Raw genomic sequence first — 18,103 nt, 5'->3', positions numbered from 1 at the left:
AAAGCCAAAAATGTGGATTTTTATGTAAGAGTTCCCTGTTTTAAATATTGACAATTCAGAAAAGAATTTAAATATAACACAAATCAAACAAAGAAGGTTTCTAACACTTTGAGCTTTATAATACCCTCATGGTTCAGGTGAGGTCCAGAGAGAGGAGATGACTTGTCCATGACCCCATGACCACACAGAGACGGGGTCTGGACGTGGCCCCATGTCTCCTGACCCCCAGACCAGTGCTCCTCTCAGCACACCTCTCTGGGGTCTGGTCTGCTCTCCAGTGCCCAGGGCAGGGGTGAGCACTTCTGACCACGGTGAGACAGAGGGACACATCAGACTCAGGCTAGCAGCTGGAAGGGCATCCACATTTTACTGGTCAGACTTGGCTGAGCGGAGCAGAGTCATCCTTGGGCCCTTTTGAAAGGAGCAAGAACACTAACAGGTGCAGCCTCTGGGAGCTCTCCGATCCTGCTGAGGTAGTGGCTGCACCCAGTGGCCTTGCCTGATTATTTTGGCAGTGCTCACCCTGCCCCCTTAGACCTGGCTTTGTCTCTTACACAGGACAGACCAGGCCTGTCCATTCCCAAGATGAGACTGGCTCTACGTGGACCTGGGCCCAAAGTCCTTGGAAGCTAGCATTTAAGGGGAAGGGGGGCACCCAGCTTGCAGATGGCAAAACTGAGGCTTTAGGCAGGAGTGGTTCATTCAGAAGTCTCATAGCTGAGTCCCCGCCTTGGCCCAGAACCTTAGGCCTTAGGCCTCTGGGCTGGTCAGTGCTTGGACACTCTTCCCACCTCAGTTCTGGGTGGAAGACATTGCCTGGCTTAGCTGCTCTGGAAATGTAATCTATAAATATATACTGGTTTTAAAAAGTAATAAATTAGGTCTTGGACCACCATGAGGGCATCTGGCCAGCCACATGCCATATGACATGGACATCTGTTACATGTCATATATGGGCCACCAATCATGTATCCTGCCACATGTGGTGCTAGGGTCCATGCCACTGACCCATGAACAGGCCACACTGCTAGTTCCATTTAATGTCACATGTGACTTGGCCATGTGTGACTTTCTGCGTCATGCATCACATCATGACACCCTCATTGTGCCACATGACCCCAGTTGGTCATGCCTTTCATATGTGATGTAAGGTAGTCTATTGGCCATACTAGGCTCCTGGTCCCCAAAAAAGTCTTCTCTGAACTGTAGCAGGACAAACATGGCCCTCCCTCCTGGGGCAGCATGCAGGGGCCCCCAGCTGAGGCATTTTTCCTGAGCCCTCTATACTGGTAGGTGGAATTTGGCTTCAGTTGACTGGATTCGAAGAGTCTTGAGAGTCATCAAGTACCCCAAGGTGTCTGTGCCTGGTTGTCGAAGAAAGCAAAGTCCAGCCTGGGCTCCTGGCTCTGCAGACGCTGGGCCATGTTAGCAGGGATGGGATTATTCCAGAGGCTGTAGGGCACAGAGACAGGCACTCAGCACTGTGAGCCACTCATTCATCCTTTTGTCTCTGCCCACCTGTCCTATTTAATGAATGGGGAGACTGAGCCCCAAAAGGGGAAGGGCCAGAGTTACCTGGCAGAAGCAGGTATTTGATGAGTGTGGCTCTCCTAAAGAAGATGGTATCCTGCACACCCACCTCCTGACTTCTCCCACTCACTCTTCTTCCCTGGAGCTAGTGATCCCAGCCAGGGCCATGCTCACATGACACATTTGTGCAAATAAGGAGAAAGCTCCCCTTCTTCAGGATACTTTACTTCCATCATCTGAAATTATCCAAATCTACTAATTTCTATAGAACAAGATACTTCACTACCATTTCCTGGAAATCCAGCATGTCTACTATGTGAATGGTGTCCTTAGAATCAATGACTGTGCAGTGCACAACCTATACAACCGTATGTAGTAGCTCTGACTATAGTTACCATTTTAAGTGCTTACTATGTGCTAGGCATTGTACTCAGTGCTTTTCATAATCATTTCATCCTCACAGCAACTCTCCAAGGTAGGTACTATCATTATCCATTATCCCTATTCTACAGATGAGGAAATTGAGGTTCAGAGAGGTTGAGTTACTGATGTGAAGTAACACGATGGACAAATGACAGAGCTGGAATTTGATCTGGTTCTGCTTGCTACCGAATTCCTGGTGGAATGGTCTAACTCTCCTTTGATAATCCCCAACCCAGGTCCTGTCTCCTCCTGCAGGGAGTCAGTCCCCTTAATGATGTAGAGGTTGCTGTGGCCTCCACCCACCATTCCTGCCCCTGAAAGCCCTTGTTACCGGATGACTTGGATGCCGGACCCCTGGGCCAGCCCTTCAGCCAGGAGCCAGGCTCCACGAGCTGTGATCTGATTCTTCTCCAGGCTTCCCAACAGACCGCAAGGAGAGGAAAGAGACTGGCATGAGACTGGGTGGAGGGGCCTCTGATACACCCCCACCAGGTCACAATGGGGACACATGGGCTCCCTACACATCTGCTTAGCGAGCCCAACAGACAGCAGTGCAGCAGGAAGGCTGAAGGTTGGGACCCAGGGAGAGCTAAGCTTGACAGGGGCTTGGGGCAGACCAGACTGTGTAACTCAAGGAGGGCTTCCTGGGAGGCAGGGCCCTGACCCGGTGGCCTCTTGGCTTTCCCCAGGACACAGGTCCCCTTCTGCCCATCCTGTTCTGGTTTCCCAGGAATTGCCCTTCATACTCCATTCTCTTCAGCCGGCCCATCTGTGGCAGGATCTGAGCCAGCTCAGCAGCCGCCTCATCCCCAAGCAGATTCCAGGACAGCCTGCAGGGCGAGAGTCTTAAGGTCAGCAGGACAACAGTGAGACAAAGGTGGCAGGTGGGAAGGGCTGGGGACCAACGGTGGGCGGGGCTGTCATGCAGGTACAAGAGAGGCCGCCTGACAGAGTGCTCGTGTACCCTGTCCTGAAGAACTTTCAGGTCACAAGTGGCCCTTCCACCCCACCAACCCTGTTTCCCAAACTGGTCATACCTCAAGAATACAGTCAGCTTAGGAGCTGGCTGACCTGAGAGTTCAGAACACATGGTCTGCAGAACAATGTTATGATCCACCCTTCCCTTGTACATGTGACTTCATCGTAATACTTGCCATAGCCATGCACGTCCTGTATTTTTATTGTGTTATAGTTTTCTTTAAATCAGTCCTCTCCCAACCCTTTTTTTTAACTATAAGAAGTTAGCCTTAGGAACTACTTATCACTACTATCAATGGAAAACCTGTGTTGAGGACCCTAAATAGAAGATAGTTACAAGGCTAAACACAGTACAAACAACTTCTAGCTGAAGCCTCTCCTTCCAAGGGTGCTGAGCCTGCGGCCTGCCCCCTATTGGTTAAAAAGGGAGAATCCCCAGGGTCAGGTGGTAACGAGCACTAATCGGAGACTCTCTCTGCTGTAATATAATGAGAAGGCTTAAACCTTTAGGATACAAACCCCAACCCAAATCCTCTTTTAATCACTTGTAGCCTATAATTTAGGAAATTGCATTTCTTCTATACCGCTGCCAGGGTCCCAGGCTAGTCCTGGGTCTAGTTTACTCCTGGGGCAGTGGGGCAGGGCCTCCCTCCTATTGCCAAAGGGGAAGTGGGCAGAGTCAGCAGGCAGGTCCGGGACCTGCTGGTTTCAGCCATTCTTCACTATGAACAGGTGGTTTGTAAATCGAGGCTCCGTAAACCAGGCAAGGTAGTCTATTCAGCTGCCTCCCAAAGGGCAGGCTGGGGGCAAACCTGTAGAAATCATCTGGGTTTGATCCACCTTCCCTCCTGCCACTCCACAGGTGGGTAAACACGCAGCAGCAGATGAGTGGCTTTGCCCAACATCACTCAAAGCTCAAGTGTTAAAAGTTCCTCTGTGAAGAGGTTTAAGTAAGAATAACCTTCCCCGTTTACAGATGGGAGACCAGCTGGGGGAGGAAGGGACCAGCTTCATGCTGTACAGCAGGCTGGGGCCAAGCCCCCAGACATCTGCTTTTCCCAAGAAGCAAACCTTCCAACACTCACAAGATTTCTTCTAGAGCCGGGCAGAGCACGAAGCTGGCAGCCAGGGGCTTGGCAGTCTGGTTATCAATCTCACATGAAACTAGGCTGGAGAAAGAGAAGGGCATGGATGGAGGGTGTCTGAGTTAGGGGCTCCCCTCCCCCAGCCAGTCCCCACTCTCCCCTCCCTGCTGTCAGGGTGGGAGGGAGCCAAGAAGCCAGGGTGTGGGGCAGGGTGGGAGTCCTAGGAAGGTGTCCCTCTTGCTCCAGGCTGCCCCTGTACCTGAGGCCTCTGTCACTTCAAAGGCCATCCCAGGTGTCAGGCTTAGCCGGAGAAGGGCCACACTCACCCCACCCCAGCTTCCCAGGTGATCAGGGGGTCTACTTACTCGATCTGCCTGAGCAGTGGGAGCCCCTGACAGAAATGTGGGACCCCTCCAGCCAGGCTGTTTTCTGCCAAACTGCAGGGCAGAGGAGACGCCTGTGAGAGAAACTCCCAGACCCTCCTTGGCCTGTCCCCCTGCCCAGGTTCCATGGCCCCTACTGACCTGATTTCTTCCACATGTGGACATCCATCCAGGGCCTGGCCCAGGCTCAGCACCCCTTCTGGGCCCAGACGGCTGGACGGCAGGCTGGGGAAAGGGTAAGCGGGTAAGGGGAGCCCAGATCCACCCCCGACCCCAGCCTTATCTCAGGCTGTACCAGCAGACCTAGGACAGTCTCTGGGTAACTGCCACTCCCAGCCCCCTCCCCATCCACACAAGACCTGGGTTGGTACCAAGGGCCCTGGCTTTGGGGGACTGACATCCCAAGTTCAAGGCTTGGCTCCTTCATGTATAAGAAAGGTAAGCTCTCCATGCCTCTCCTGGCTTTAGTTCCCTGCCTGAAAAATGGAGCAAATAGAAATCCGGGCCACGAGGCTGCTTTGAGGCTCAAATGAAACCATGGACCTAAACTGTGAAGTGCTGAGGCTGTGCTGCTTGGCCCTTTTCTGCTGCATAGCCCTTTGCTGACACTTCCTCATTCAGCCACAGAGACTGGCTGAGGGGCCTGCTGAGCTGGGCTTGTTGTACTTCCTTCTCAGATAAGGAAACTGACAGTGAAGTGGCCAAGGCCACACAGGGGCTGGTCTGCAGATCCAGGACTAGGCTAGGCCTCCCGACTTCCCTGCCCCAGACTCCTGAGGGAGGGGAGGGCCAGGCAGGAGTGGGAGCTAGCCCCCAGATGCACCAAGTTTGACCTAAGGCAGGGCAGCTCAGCTGATGGGCATCTTGACTCCCCGCTCCTAGGGAACCCCTCCTCACTAGCCTTGCATATGCTCCTGGCAGGGTGACACTCACTGCAGGACCCTCAAGTGTTGGGGCAGCCCCCGGGCCAGCCCCAGGGCTGTGGAGTCCCCTAGAGCATTGCAGCCGAGCCTGGAAAAGAAGAGAAGATGAGGGTGAGCACCAGGCTGGCCAGGTCCAGACCCCTGCCCTGTGCCCACTGGGGGAGATGAGGCCCAGGTGGGCTGTGGAGATGCAGGGGGCAGAGGGAAGCCCACCTGGGCACACACTCACATCAGTTCTTCCAGGTCCCTGCAAAGGGTGAGAGGCTCCGCCAGCCATGCTCCGCCAGCCGGGCCAATGCCATTTGCTGAGAGGCTGAGGGAGGGGCAGAGCATCAGCCTCTGGGACTCCCTGCCTCCCTCCAGCCCACCCCACCTGCTGGGTCCCAAAAAGGCAGCACCCAGTGCCATACACCTTCCCAGCCTGATGGGGCAGAAAGGCCCAGAGTGGAGAAGGGCCAGGCCAACTCAGGTCCCACAGTCAGCACGGCCAGGAGGTAACCCAGCCCCACTGTCTGGACACAGAGGCTGGGGGAGGAATAGGAACCCGAGCCAAGGGCCAGTGCCTCCCCAGACCACAGCGAAGCCACTGAGGGCCCCTGTCAGCAGGCGGGCCACTCACTCAAGCTTCCTGAGCTTGGGCAGACCCAGTAGGATGGCAGCTACGTGCTGGGCACCAGCATCTCCGATTTGGTTGTGGCTCAAGCTTAGGGAGAGAACAGCAAGAAAAGTGAAACCACCAGCCTGCCCTCCATCTCATCCTGTCTACTTTCCCCTCCCTGAACAGAAGAGGAGCCAAAGTCTAGAGAGAGACCTCTGCTCACACTGCAAGCGTCCCCTCAGCCTTTGTTGGGTGAGGACTCCAAACTCTTGTCTTCTGTTTAGGATGTTCTCCTTAGTGTCTGACCTAAATCCCTCTTGCTGCAATCCACACTCTCACATCTTATCTTTGGGTCTCCCATGTTCAAGGGGTCACACAGCATGGATGTGGGTGAAGGAGATGAGACTGGGAAGTGAGGAATGTACTCCAGGAGCCTCTCGCTTTTGTCATCTTCCCCGGCCAAAGCTGTCTTGTCTTTGGGGTGGGACAGGCAACTCACCCCAGTTCCTCCAAGCTGGTGGCAGCTCTGAGAGCCTCAGAAAGGTGGCAGCAGCCGACATCACCAAGGTTGTTCCTGCTCAGACTGGAGAAGCGGAAGTCTTAGGAGTAAAGGCCTTTGCAGGTGCTATGCTAAGAACTCTACAGTTTGCAAAGACTTCACACATCCAGGAACTCATAGGCCAGCCACAAACTTCTGGGAGGGGAGAGAGGGGGACTGGCAAGATGGGAATAACTGTACCCAATGCCCAGATGAGAAAACTGAAGCCCAGGGAGGAGCCATGACTGGCCAAAGGCTCCCAGTGGCTTACAGACAAGGTGGAAATGAAAGCCCAGAACCCCTAGCCCGGGAACAGTGGCCACACTTTTTGGTTTGGCCAGGCTTTGTCTCAGCCTCTGTAACAGGGATTTTCAGGCCAGCCCAGCCGAATGCCAATTTCAGGCAAATCATTTCTCCAGGGCATATGGTTTTCTAATCTATACATATGGTGGTCTTTTCCATAAACTCATTTTATTGTCTTTTCTTGACCCTGACCTTACCCTGCCTCTGTGAGGTGGGTAAAACAAAGCAAAACAGCAGAGGCAAACTGTCTTAGCCCCACGTTAAGTATTTGAAGATTTTGGTTGTTTCCCAAATTAAATTTTAGCAAACTTCCTTTTGGTAAACTAATTTTGGGTGAAATGACCTGGTCCCGTCTGATAGGCTTTGCTGACCCCTGACCTCATTTCTGATGCACACTGCACAGCCAGAGTTGGGTAAGAACAAAGCTATGCTTCGTGCCATTCTAGAGTTTGTTTTTAGTCAAAGTATCTCATATTTTGAAAACTCATAAGAAAAGAGCATGTGATACTTGTTTATCAAAGTGGCCAGGGGCACAAGGGGCAGATGTCAAGGTCAGCAGATCTAAGCTGAGACCCTCACTTCTCAAAGTGCGATTGGTGGGCCCCAGAGCTGGTCTCACTTGGGAGCTTGTTAGAGATGCAGAATCTAGGCAACCCATACCCATGGGACAATAAATGTGAACAACAACACAGGGTGAATTTGTGTACATTAAAGGTTGTTCTAGAATTTAGGCCTGATACCTCAGGTCACTTTCACAGCCAGAAGTTGGTAACACTAAAAGGCAAGAGCAGTGGGCATCAACCTGATAGAGGATGTGAATATCCCCAGGACAGGAGCCATGGAGGGTCCCCAGGCATGTGCCCCCAGGGCTTCCCAACAGAGCTGGGGAGTGCATCCTTCCACTCATCCCCCTGGGGACACTCGGTCACTCACCGGAGGCTCTGCAGGAGGGTCATGTGGCTTAGTCCTTGAGTGAGCATGGCCAGGGAGTAGCTGCCCAGTGGGAGGTGGCTGAGACTGAGGGAAAGGAGGGTAGAGGAGGAATGGGTGGGGCTCAGGTTGGGTCCCAGGTGCAGACTGAAGCCTTGTGCAGCCCAGGGGCTTGATACCTCACTGCTTAGCAATGCCCAGTGACCTCCAAGATGGCCACCTATACCCACACAGCATAAAACGTTGTACAAAACGTAACTGGGGAATCCAAATGCCATTTCTCTGAACAAATTATTAAGGTCATCCAGGCAGCAGTTCTATATTCTGAATCACACGGGACCCAGACTACTGACCAGTAATCATCCCAACCATATCAAGTACATACTATGGGCCCTGCCCTGGACTCAGGGCAATCTTGAGAGGTGGGTCTATTACCATCCCCATTTTACAGATGAGGAATACTGAGGCTCAGAATAAGAAGACCCCCTTTTACAAGGTCACATGCAGAAAGTAGCAGTATCTGGAATAGAACCCAAGACTTTAGGGCTCATACTCATTCCCGGGCCCCAGCCACATGTTACCCATGGGATCATGTCCTTAAAGCCCCCAGGCCAGCTAGGAGGGGGGAATAAATAACAGCCAATACTTCGAGTGTGAGCTCTGTACCAGCCTCTGTTCTAATATGTATCATCTCATCTAACCCCCACGACAATCCTAGGAAGTAGGTGCAGCTATTATCCCCAAAGTTAAGAAGAGGAGAAAAGGACAGAGAGCTTAAGTAAATGGCCTAAACTCACACTTTGGGACATAGAACAAAGAGATGATAACTGTCCTGGTTTGTGTAGAACTGAATCGTTTTCCAAGATAAGGGACTGTGAGCCCTGGAGAAACTGGGACAGTTGGTCATCCTACCAAAAGATGAACCCAGGTGGGTGGCTCCTAACCAGGCTGTGTGCCCCTAAATATTTTGCTACAGATGGAAAGTGAAAGAAGTCAACTGGATTTGAGGGGAGCTGCTTGTCACGGAGGAGACACTCAGCAATAACAGATTTGAAACCAGAAGGGGCCTCTGGGCCGCGAAGATCCACTCTCTATCTTCAGACAGGAAAGAGAGGTTGGTGCTCACTTTACAGACTGGGTGGCTGAGGTGGTGATGGGGGGAACAGCATGGATGCCTGGGAAATCGGTAGAAAGGGCAACACATCTGCCCTGTTCTCCATAGCAGCCCAGCTCCTGGCTCTGGCCCAGGCACCTAGGTGATTATATATTTGTCTCAAATGTCTGAATGAGCCACTGAATGATCTCACTGGGCCTCCTACCCCCCAAATAAAAGCTTCCAGAAGGAAGGGAGGCTGAGCAGAGGTGCAGGTACACAGCGGAAGGCCAAAGAAACAGCTTGATGGGAAGAGAGGCAGACCCTCTGGTCAAAGGTCTACTTATTAGCACCCCCCACTCTCATTCCCAGGGCAGGCAAAGAGGGACAAAGTGGGGGAATTTCATTGTTAAGGGGCAAAAAGTCAAAAGCCTATTTTAAAAGTGTATTTAAAACATGTCATAAAAAGTCTGGAGAAAAATTCACAAACTGCTCACGCACAGTGTTCCCAAGAGGTGTCCTTGCCAGGGAATTCCATGTCCTTTGTTACACATTTCGGCAGTGATGGAACTTTTTCTAAGTTGTGTGCATTTCTGGTCATCAGAAAAACTCAAAAGATAAAAAGCTGAAAATGCCCTGTTACATGTTCTGTCTGGATGCTATTATGTCTGTGCAAGATGGGGACCTGTCCCACACAGGTCTGTTTCTGGTGTTTCTGAGGCTGTTTCTGGTGTTTCTAAGAATTTGGTAACTCCAGATTATAGGGGGGACTAAAAGTTGCCAGTTACTAAGGAAATGATTGTAGGCAAATGGCAGTAGACATGTGTGAGGTTTTTCTCGCCCAGAGTTTTTTCCCCTTCTTCTGTTAACAGAAGCCTGAAATACCTCCCTGCTCCAACTCAGATAGTTGGGTGGGCACGTGACCCAGATCTGGCCAATTGCGTGCTTACAGCCACAGTGATTGGATTAGGGATGGGCACATGACCCTAGCTAGGCCACTGGGATTTAATCAAGGGCCTTGAGAAGGTGCTCTCTTGCTACTTAGCTGGTAGAAAGTAAGCCTGTACCTGTGGGGACAGTCTGCCTGAAAATGAAATCAAGATGGGGGGTGGGGGGTGGGGGGTGGGGGGAGCAAGTATAGAACCCCTGGATCCAGCCATGCCTGAAGTCAGATGCCTTGTGATTTTCTGTGACAGGAGCCAGTACATTTTTGGGTTGGGTCCGTTTGAGTGAGTGTTCTGTTTCCTATGATCAAGCATTTTAATGTCACTCAGAGGCAGGTAAGAAGTTAGAGGGAGAGCATTCAGCTCACATGGGTCCATCCAGGGATTTGACAGTTTGTGTTCCCAAGAGATTCAAAAGTTCCTAGGCATGCTTCCAAAACCCCATCCACACCCGCAATTCACCACCACCACCTGCACTTACTCAAGCCTCTTCAGACAGCACTTGCCCTCAAGGGCCTCCATCAGCACCTTGGTGTCTTCTTCACCAAATTGATTGTTAGACAAGCTGGAGGGGGCGAAGTATGAGGTGACTGTCAGACAAGACTACCAGCCCCTGGAGTTGAGCTGTCTCATTGGCCCCCTTCTGTGCCTTGGTGCCCCCAGGAGGACAGCTCTGATCTGCAGATTCTAGACCACTCCCCTTGTCCAAACCCCATGGGGGCATTTCTGGCTCCAAGAATCAAACTTTGGAGTTCCTGAGGAGGGGGCCATGATAGTCATAGCCGACCTGAGAAAGGACGCCCTGGATGAAGGCTGCAGGGACAAGGGACGCACGCCTGCAAGGATCCCTTCCACCCCATAGCCCTCTCTATGCCCCAACATCCATAGCCACCCTAGGCAGAGAAGCATGATGAGCCCCGTTTTATGTTTTAGATGAAGCAATCCAAGCCCAGAGAGGTACAGTATTTGCCCAGGGTCACTCTGCATGAGTGGTTAAGTTGGGACCAAGAATATAGTGCTCAGCCTTCCCCAGGCCATAGCCAGATAAAGTGATGGGTTGAAATCCCACCTCCCACCTTACCAAAGGCTCAGCTGCCCACCCCTTGTTCTCAGCTGGGCCGTCCCTTCCCAGATCCCTCCACCTTATGACTCACTCCAGCTCCTCCAGGTGGTGGCAGTGGCTCAGACCAGATGCCAGGTGCTCCAGGCCCTTGGAGCTCACGTAGCTGGAGGTCAGCCTGGTGGAGGTCAAAGGGTAGTAGGTTAGGCAGGAGCACTGTGTCTTGGGGGTACCGAAGGCTGGTGGCACAGGGCAAGGGGATGGGATGGGGAGTGGTTCCTGGCAGCAGTGGGAGGTGCCCTCCTTCTCTTCATAAATCCCTCCTACCCTGCAATCAGGTCAAGATAGAGCTTGGAGGCAGGCGCATGGACTGGCTGAGCATGTCCCCCAGCCACATCACTCAGGTGGCAAGTTCACAGTGTATGCCATAGGTGGGCATCCCTGTGAAGACTAACTGGTTTACTGTTGTTTACCACAAGCTCTACATCTTCATTTAAAAACAAAGTAGCCAGTACTGGAGAGGTGCTAAAGATATCCTAGGGGCCCAAAGGAGACCTTGCAGACCATGCAATCATTTGGATTAAAGGAGAATTGGAAGTTCGATAAAGCTCAGTTTTGCAACCATCATACTGATATGATTCAGGCCAAGAATTATCAATGGATGCTCAGATGGGTGGGTGAAAGTTCAAGGAGTGGCAGTATATTTCAGGGTATTTACAGAGCCTTAAAGTATCTTCCTAACAAGATGCTAGTTAGTTAGGTGAAAACAATAACTTTGCAAGTGAAGAAATCTGGCAGACACCACCTGAACCAGGTAATCACAGTTACAATCACTAGTAAGGGGACAAATGAACATCATGTGCCTCCTGATGTGACGCACTGAGAAGAACACAGTAGCACCTCTGTGAGATTCCTGCCACAGCTGCAGAACCTACATCTCAGCAGGAAGAGACGCCAAACCTAAGCTGAACGACAGTCTATGACACAACTGACTGATGTGTAAACATCATGACACTATCATGAATGGCAAAGAGGGGCTAGTCTCCGCGGTCCTGTGTGGTTCGGCCCCCGGGGGTGGGGCCACACAGCTCCTCTGAGCCCAGGGCTGGGGGGAACAGGAAGTGTGGGGGGCAGGGCAGAATTCAAGGGGGCCTGAGTGAGCATGGTGTCCGCCTACCGGAATTTCTTCAGCTCAGAGAGGGACAGCAGGAGGCTTTGCAGCAGCAGGGAGCTGTCATCGCAGAGGTTCACCTGGGACAAGCTGAAAAAGACCCAAGAATATTCCAGAGAATTTCAGGTGGGATGCACCTCAGGAACCATCCATCACATAGAGACGGGGAGTCCAAGAGAGGCAAAAGGACCATCAAGAGGTCCCAGTGGGGCAGGGCTCCCCTATGCCTCCCTGAGGCTCACCCCTCCCTGGCCAAGTATGATTCTCTCCTGCGTAGGTAAGCAAGAATACCAGGGTCTCACTCTGCTCATCCCCATCCTGGCCTGGCCAGCCTCTTACATGTGGCCTGGTGTGGACACTGGGGCCAACCAGAGAGCTCAGGGCTCCAGGGTTGCAGGGGGCTGACCTGAGCTGCCGCAGCCTGGCACATGTCTCTGTCAGCTGCCCAACAAGAAGGTTGTGGTGGGTCCCAAGGTCACAGTGAGCCAACCTGGATGTAGACAGGGAGAGAGCAGTTTCTGAACACCTGGGTCAGTATGGGGAAGTTAGTCCCTGCATACAAGGAGCTTCATGTGTGTGTGTATGGGGTGTATGTGTGTGTAAATAAAGGTAATCAAACAAAGTCCCACAATTTACTATTCAGTTATGGGAAACGCTATGAAGAAGAGGTCCAGATGAGGTAGCTGGTATGGCTGGGCAGGTTGTTCACTGCACAAGGGGACCTAGCCAAGGGGGTGAGTTGGGGCTTAGACCCAAATATGGCCTGTTCCCCAGAATGTTTACATGCAGGGCTGCATTCATCCAAAAGCAGTGGCACTTTAATTTCTCAAATGTGCTGTATGGATTAGAGGTGCTGTGAATCCAGGCATCTATGAGTGGATTATGAGAGGACTTGACTAAATCTGAGGGATCAGAAACACTTCCCTGAAGTGGCATTTACACTGAGACCTTAAGGATGAAGTGGGAATTAGCCAAGTGAAGGAGGAAGAGAGGAGGGGAGGAGAGAATATCTGGGGCAGGAAACAGCCTGTGCAAAGGTGCTTAGGTCAAAGGAAGCAAGGTGATGTGCTGGGATCTGAAAGCTGGAGGGGGTGACTGGAGCTGAGACCCGGGTCTAGGGTGGGGATGGACAGCACGGAGAGGTAGGTTGGGCCAGACCTCACGGACCATAGACTTGGACAGCAAAGGACTCTGAGCAAGGGCATGAGAGACATTGGTCAGGAGCAGGAGTGCCCCCCACCTCCACCCCATCACCAGCCACGCCCTTGGAGCCTCGGGTAGCGGATCCCACCTGAGGGCCATGGCCTCTGGGTTCTCCTGACTGGGAAACTCCAACTGGATACAGAGCTGCTGCTGAGTCTTGGAAATGCTGAGGAAGAAGAGACAGCCAATGTGAGGATCATGGCAGCTTTCCCATGTAGCCTGAGCTGGGGCTGGGGCTGCCCAGCCTACTGACTCAGCTCCTAGACCCAGTTGGAACCTGGACATAGGTCAGTGAGACACCAAAGCCGTTCTGTCACCTCTGGCTGTAATCCAGGGGTTACTGCTAGGCAACCAGCATGGACTCCCAGCTGCGTCTGCCCAGGATCCAACCACCCTTTGTCTTGAACCCTTGAAGGGGCTGCCTTCCTCTCTCTGGCACTGTGGCTTGACTACTGCACAAGTCCCAACAAACATGTGAAACCCCTCACATATGCCCCAAGGGTTCCTGTCATCTTGGGGACTCAGAATATTTGCTAGTGATGAAGCTCTTACCCCATAGGACAAGAGACCAATGTCTAGATAAGGGAAGGTCCCAATGGTCATGAAAAGATGAAGGATTTTGGGGGGCCTCCTCCATGGACTCACCTTATTTCAGTGATGTTGCCTGAGGCCTGGGTGCAGACTTCTAGCAGGGTGAGCAATCTGGCTTTGCCCACCCATGGCTCTTCCACTCTGTCATAGAAGGGGACACAGATAAAGGTCCCCTAGAGTGAGTGGGGACAGGGCTTGGGGGGAGAGTGCCAAGTGGGACCTAGAGGCTTTTTATCTTTTACTATTTTAAAACTATAAAATTATACAACTAGGCATAAGTGTAAAACAGGAAATTACACTTTGTTCCAACAGTTTATTGCCACAATCCAAACAGAAAGTCATTTTTTTAAACAGTATTTTTAGATTTAAGAAAAGGGCTGCATAATGTTATGTTGCAAAGATATGGAGATAAAATTGTATAGAAAACATGATCCCAATTTTATATTTAAAAAAAGGGCAAATATATATGTAGAGGTAAAAAAAAACATGGAGAGAAAGAGAGAGATATGAGGAAAATATATTGAATGTTAATAGTAGTTGTTTAGATGGTGGACTTCTCATGAATAGTTTTTATTTTATTTCTTTAATTTTCAACATTTTTGGAACTTTCTAAAATGAGCATATGTTAATTTAGAATCAGGAAAAAAGAATCACTTAAAATATTCCTGCTTTTAAAGTTATGTTGCATTTTCTCTCAAAGTACTACTTTCTTATGCTGTTCTGAATTTTCCACAAATTTCTACAAGTATATATTATTTTTAGAGTAAGAAAAGTTTTATTTTGAAATGTTATTTTGGGCGATCCTGCAATCCTGGGTATATATGCAAAAGAATTGAAAGCAGAGATACAAAGAGATACGTCTACACTTAGGTTCATAGTAGCATTATTTACAATCACCAAAAGGCAGAAACCATCCAAGTGTCCACCAGTGGGTGAATAAACAAAATGTGGTGTATTATTCAGCTAGATAGGAAGGAAATCCTGACCCAGGCTACAACCTAGAAGGAAGTTGAGGACATTATGCTAAGTGAAATAAGCCAGACAAAAAGATAAATCCTGCATGCTCCCACTTATATGAGGTACCTAGGGTAATGTATTCGTAGAAACAGAGTAGAATGGTGGTTGCCAGGCGCAGCGGGAAGGGGAATTAGGATATAGTTTAATGGGGACAGTTTCAGTTACGCAATAGGAAAAAGGTTGTGATTGCACAACAATGTAAATATACTTCTTACCCCTGAACTGTGCCCTTAAAAGTGGTTAAGACGGTCAGTTTTGTTCTGTGTATTACAATAACAATTTTTAAAAGGGTTATTTCGTGGAACAACCAGTGCCTCCTCATGGGTTGTGATGAGAAGTGCACAGTGATGGCCATTAAACTTTTTTTTTAACACAAAATATGTAACTGGATCTCACTGAGGCTTTTGATCTAACTTCCAATTTCAGGAAAGTTAGGAGTTAGAGGATCAGACTCAGTGACATCACGAGGAAGCAAGCAGACAGGACCAGAAAGGGGGGCAGTCTACAGCAAGTGGCTGGTTTTGACCCAGGTCACTGACATGAGAAAGGAAAATAGGGGGTGAGATGGATTAAGAGTCCTAAGAGCTGTCACCACTCCATGCAAACGTAAACCCTCACTAAATCCTAAATCTAACAAGCCAGCTGTCCCATTTAGGGACAATGGGAAATTTTAGATTGGACTGAGTAAATCATGACACTAAGGAATTGCTACTGATTTTCATAGGTGTACGAATTCAACTAGGATTATGTAGAAAATGTCATTTAAAAAAATCCATAGTAAAACATTTAGGAGTGATATTTTATGAGATCTATAACTCACTTGAAAATACTTCAGCCAAAAAAATAAAAATGTGAAGCAAATATGGAAAAACACAAACAATAGTCATACCTAGATGATGGAAATACGAGTTCTCAAAATCTCAAATCTACTTTTTGCAATCTGCTTTTTCTGAAAGTTTTGAAATGGTCATAGCGAACATAACAAACATGACATTTGTTACATATTATTTTTGATGTCAGCTGGTGTCCTTTGGAGTTTCCTTTTTACTTAAGTCCCCCCAAATAAGCAACCCCTTCCCCACCCCCACCACCCCTAGGAGGGTGGCTTCTGTGTGTGCCCGGCAGGGTCTCTGGGACTAGTGGGTAGAGTTGGCCCTGTGTCCAGGTGGCAGGGTTTTGGGTGCAGGAAATGGCTAGGGGCCATAATCCTGGGGGACCCATTCTCCAGTGCCCACCCTGACCCCTACTCATGCCAAGGCTCATTCCCAGGGAGGGGAGGAAGAGGGTACCTGAGATTCAGCAGCCCCACTGGCCGCCTCACCAGACTTAAGAGGACGGTCAGCTGCTCCAGTTCCAGGCAGCACTGGGTCAGCCTGGGGACAGAGGTTGGTTACCAGGATGGTTCTGGCAGCGAGTCCCCACCCCTTAGCTGCCCCCATGAGCTGGGCTGGTCACTCACGTTAGCTCTGTCAGCTGCGTGGCCTGGTGTAGGCCCTCGGCCAGTCTGGGCACATGCTCTGGCTTGAGGTGGCACTCGCTCAGCCTGAGGGCAAAGGGCCAGAGGCAGAGCCTGGGTGAGGCCTGCTGGGGCTGCAACCTGACTCCTCATCTCCCCCAGGTGCCAGTGAGCAGCCTCCCACTGAGTGCAAAGGCCTAGACCAGGGCCTGAGGAACGGCCTAAGGTTGGCTCCCGCTCTGGGAGCTTCCTGTCTCTTTGGAGAGACTATCCCCCAAGAAAGCGCTAGGGGTGGGTCACTTGTTGAGCCCTGACTGTATGCCAGCCTCTGGGCACACAGGGTGAGCAAACAGGCATGCCTGCCTTACGTGCACCATCTCATTTAATTCTGGCAGTGTCACATATAGGCAGAGAAACTGATTAACATAAGGACACACAGCTGGAAGGCAAGGGCCGAATCGGGTTTCAATCCAAGTCTGCTTGACTCCAGGCCCCAAACCTGTAACCACGACCCTACCCTCCAGCACCACTTCATTCCAGGCCCTCTTGGCAGGAGGAGGGCCTGGGATTCTTGCTATGGCCCTGCAGAATGCCAGGGGGCCACTGGGGGCTTCCGGAAGGGGCTGACGTTTGAGCCAGGTCTTAATTTTATCTTAGAAAAGGCAATGAAGAGAATGTCAGGCTGAGTGCGCAGAGGGAAGCTTCATTGGCTGGGCATGTTTGCTGAACAAGGAGCAAGGGTCCCTTGTGTCTAAATATGTGTGTGCATTTGTGCTGTGTGTGTGGTGTGCTGTGTATGTGTACTGGGCATGTGTACACGTATATATGTGTTACATGTGTGTGATGTGTGCATAGTTTGTGTGTATGTGTATGTGCTGTGTGTGCAGTTTGTGTGTGTATATGTGGTGTGGGGTTGAGGAAGCACAGGAGAATGTGAGAGCCAGAACAGACTGTGAGAGAGAAGAGCAGGCTAAGGAATTTGAACCTCATCCTGGGGGCAATGCGGAGCCACTGAAGAGCTTAGAGCAGTACAGGGCATAGTCAGATGTGCTTGCTGAGGCGATCCCTCTGGGTGCCGTGGGGTCCATGGATTGGAGGAGGCCTGGCCAGAGGCAGTGGCCCAGATCAGAGGCCATGATCACAGCTGAAATCAGACCCGCAGAAGAACTGACCCAAAGCAGTGGTGGTGAGGCTGAAAGAGAGCCAGAGCTCTAGGCGACCGGGGGTAATAGTAACAACTGACAGAGCGTGCGAATGAGCCAGGCCCTTTCCAAGCACTTTATACATATGAACTCATTTAATCCGCACAGTAGCTCTGAGGGGTAGGTCTTACTAGTATTCCCATTTTACAGATGAGGAACTGAAATACAGAGAGTTAAGTCACTTGTCCAAGGTCGCACAGCTGGTGAGTGAGAGAGCTGGTTTTCTTCCCAGGTGGCTCCAGAGCCTGAGCCCTTTACCACGATACTCAGAAGACCCCAGGTTTACTGTTAGGACTCGGCGAAGAGGCACAAATATGGTGTGAAGGCCCACACCAAGGACTGGAGGCTTGGGGGGTTTGGGGGCAGATCTGGGGGAGGCAAACCCAGGCAGTGAGCATGAAGCAGCATGCCTGAGGGGAGCGGGGCCAGTGCAGAAGGAGACATGGAAGCGGCCACAGGCACCCTCCCCTTCTCCTCTCACTCCAGACTGGGAATTACCTCAGTGTCTTTCCAGCCTCCTCCTGTCTGGAGAAGTGGATCCAGAAGCTCTGCTTGGAGCCCAGGCTGCAGAGAGAGGGGTGTGGGGAAGCTGGAGGCCCAGCATCCTCAGGACCCAAGCGCCGGGGGGCCCAGGAGGGAAGGGGGCCGGGCCGCCTGGGGTAAGGGACAGCGGAA

At 51.0% G+C, this 18,103-nt stretch overlaps 1 protein-coding gene across 4 annotated transcripts in view; it reads right to left on the bottom strand.

The window, feature by feature from the left end:
- Positions 1-97: 97 nt before the first annotated feature.
- The window catches only part of NLRC5 (NLR family CARD domain containing 5), a 106,243-nt gene continuing 88,237 nt past the window's right edge, over positions 98-18,103 (bottom strand). For all 4 annotated transcript variants that reach the window (XM_036881080.2, XM_036881081.2, XM_057493408.1 and 1 more), the window contains 20 exons: positions 17,927-17,992; positions 16,230-16,313; positions 16,060-16,143; positions 13,808-13,894; positions 13,251-13,328; positions 12,366-12,449; positions 11,966-12,049; positions 10,883-10,966; positions 10,210-10,293; positions 7,695-7,778; positions 6,420-6,503; positions 5,942-6,025; positions 5,552-5,635; positions 5,333-5,410; positions 4,541-4,624; positions 4,382-4,453; positions 4,017-4,100; positions 2,700-2,783; positions 2,285-2,368; positions 98-1,452 (listed from right to left, as the gene is read on the bottom strand). In XM_036881080.2, the coding sequence (XP_036736975.2) occupies positions 1,341-1,452; positions 2,285-2,368; positions 2,700-2,783; positions 4,017-4,100; positions 4,382-4,453; positions 4,541-4,624; positions 5,333-5,410; positions 5,552-5,635; positions 5,942-6,025; positions 6,420-6,503; positions 7,695-7,778; positions 10,210-10,293; positions 10,883-10,966; positions 11,966-12,049; positions 12,366-12,449; positions 13,251-13,328; positions 13,808-13,894; positions 16,060-16,143; positions 16,230-16,313; positions 17,927-17,992 (1,669 nt within the window). In that variant the 3' untranslated portion in view covers positions 98-1,340. The remainder of the gene's footprint in view (positions 1,453-2,284; positions 2,369-2,699; positions 2,784-4,016; positions 4,101-4,381; positions 4,454-4,540; positions 4,625-5,332; positions 5,411-5,551; positions 5,636-5,941; positions 6,026-6,419; positions 6,504-7,694; positions 7,779-10,209; positions 10,294-10,882; positions 10,967-11,965; positions 12,050-12,365; positions 12,450-13,250; positions 13,329-13,807; positions 13,895-16,059; positions 16,144-16,229; positions 16,314-17,926; positions 17,993-18,103) is intronic.

Source organism: Manis pentadactyla, chromosome 15 (assembly GCF_030020395.1).
Source record: "Manis pentadactyla isolate mManPen7 chromosome 15, mManPen7.hap1, whole genome shotgun sequence".
In the NCBI taxonomy this organism is placed as follows: Eukaryota; Metazoa; Chordata; class Mammalia; order Pholidota; family Manidae; genus Manis; species Manis pentadactyla.
The sequence above is the reverse complement of the archived record's forward strand: the minus strand, read 5'-3'. Positions and strand labels throughout refer to the sequence as shown.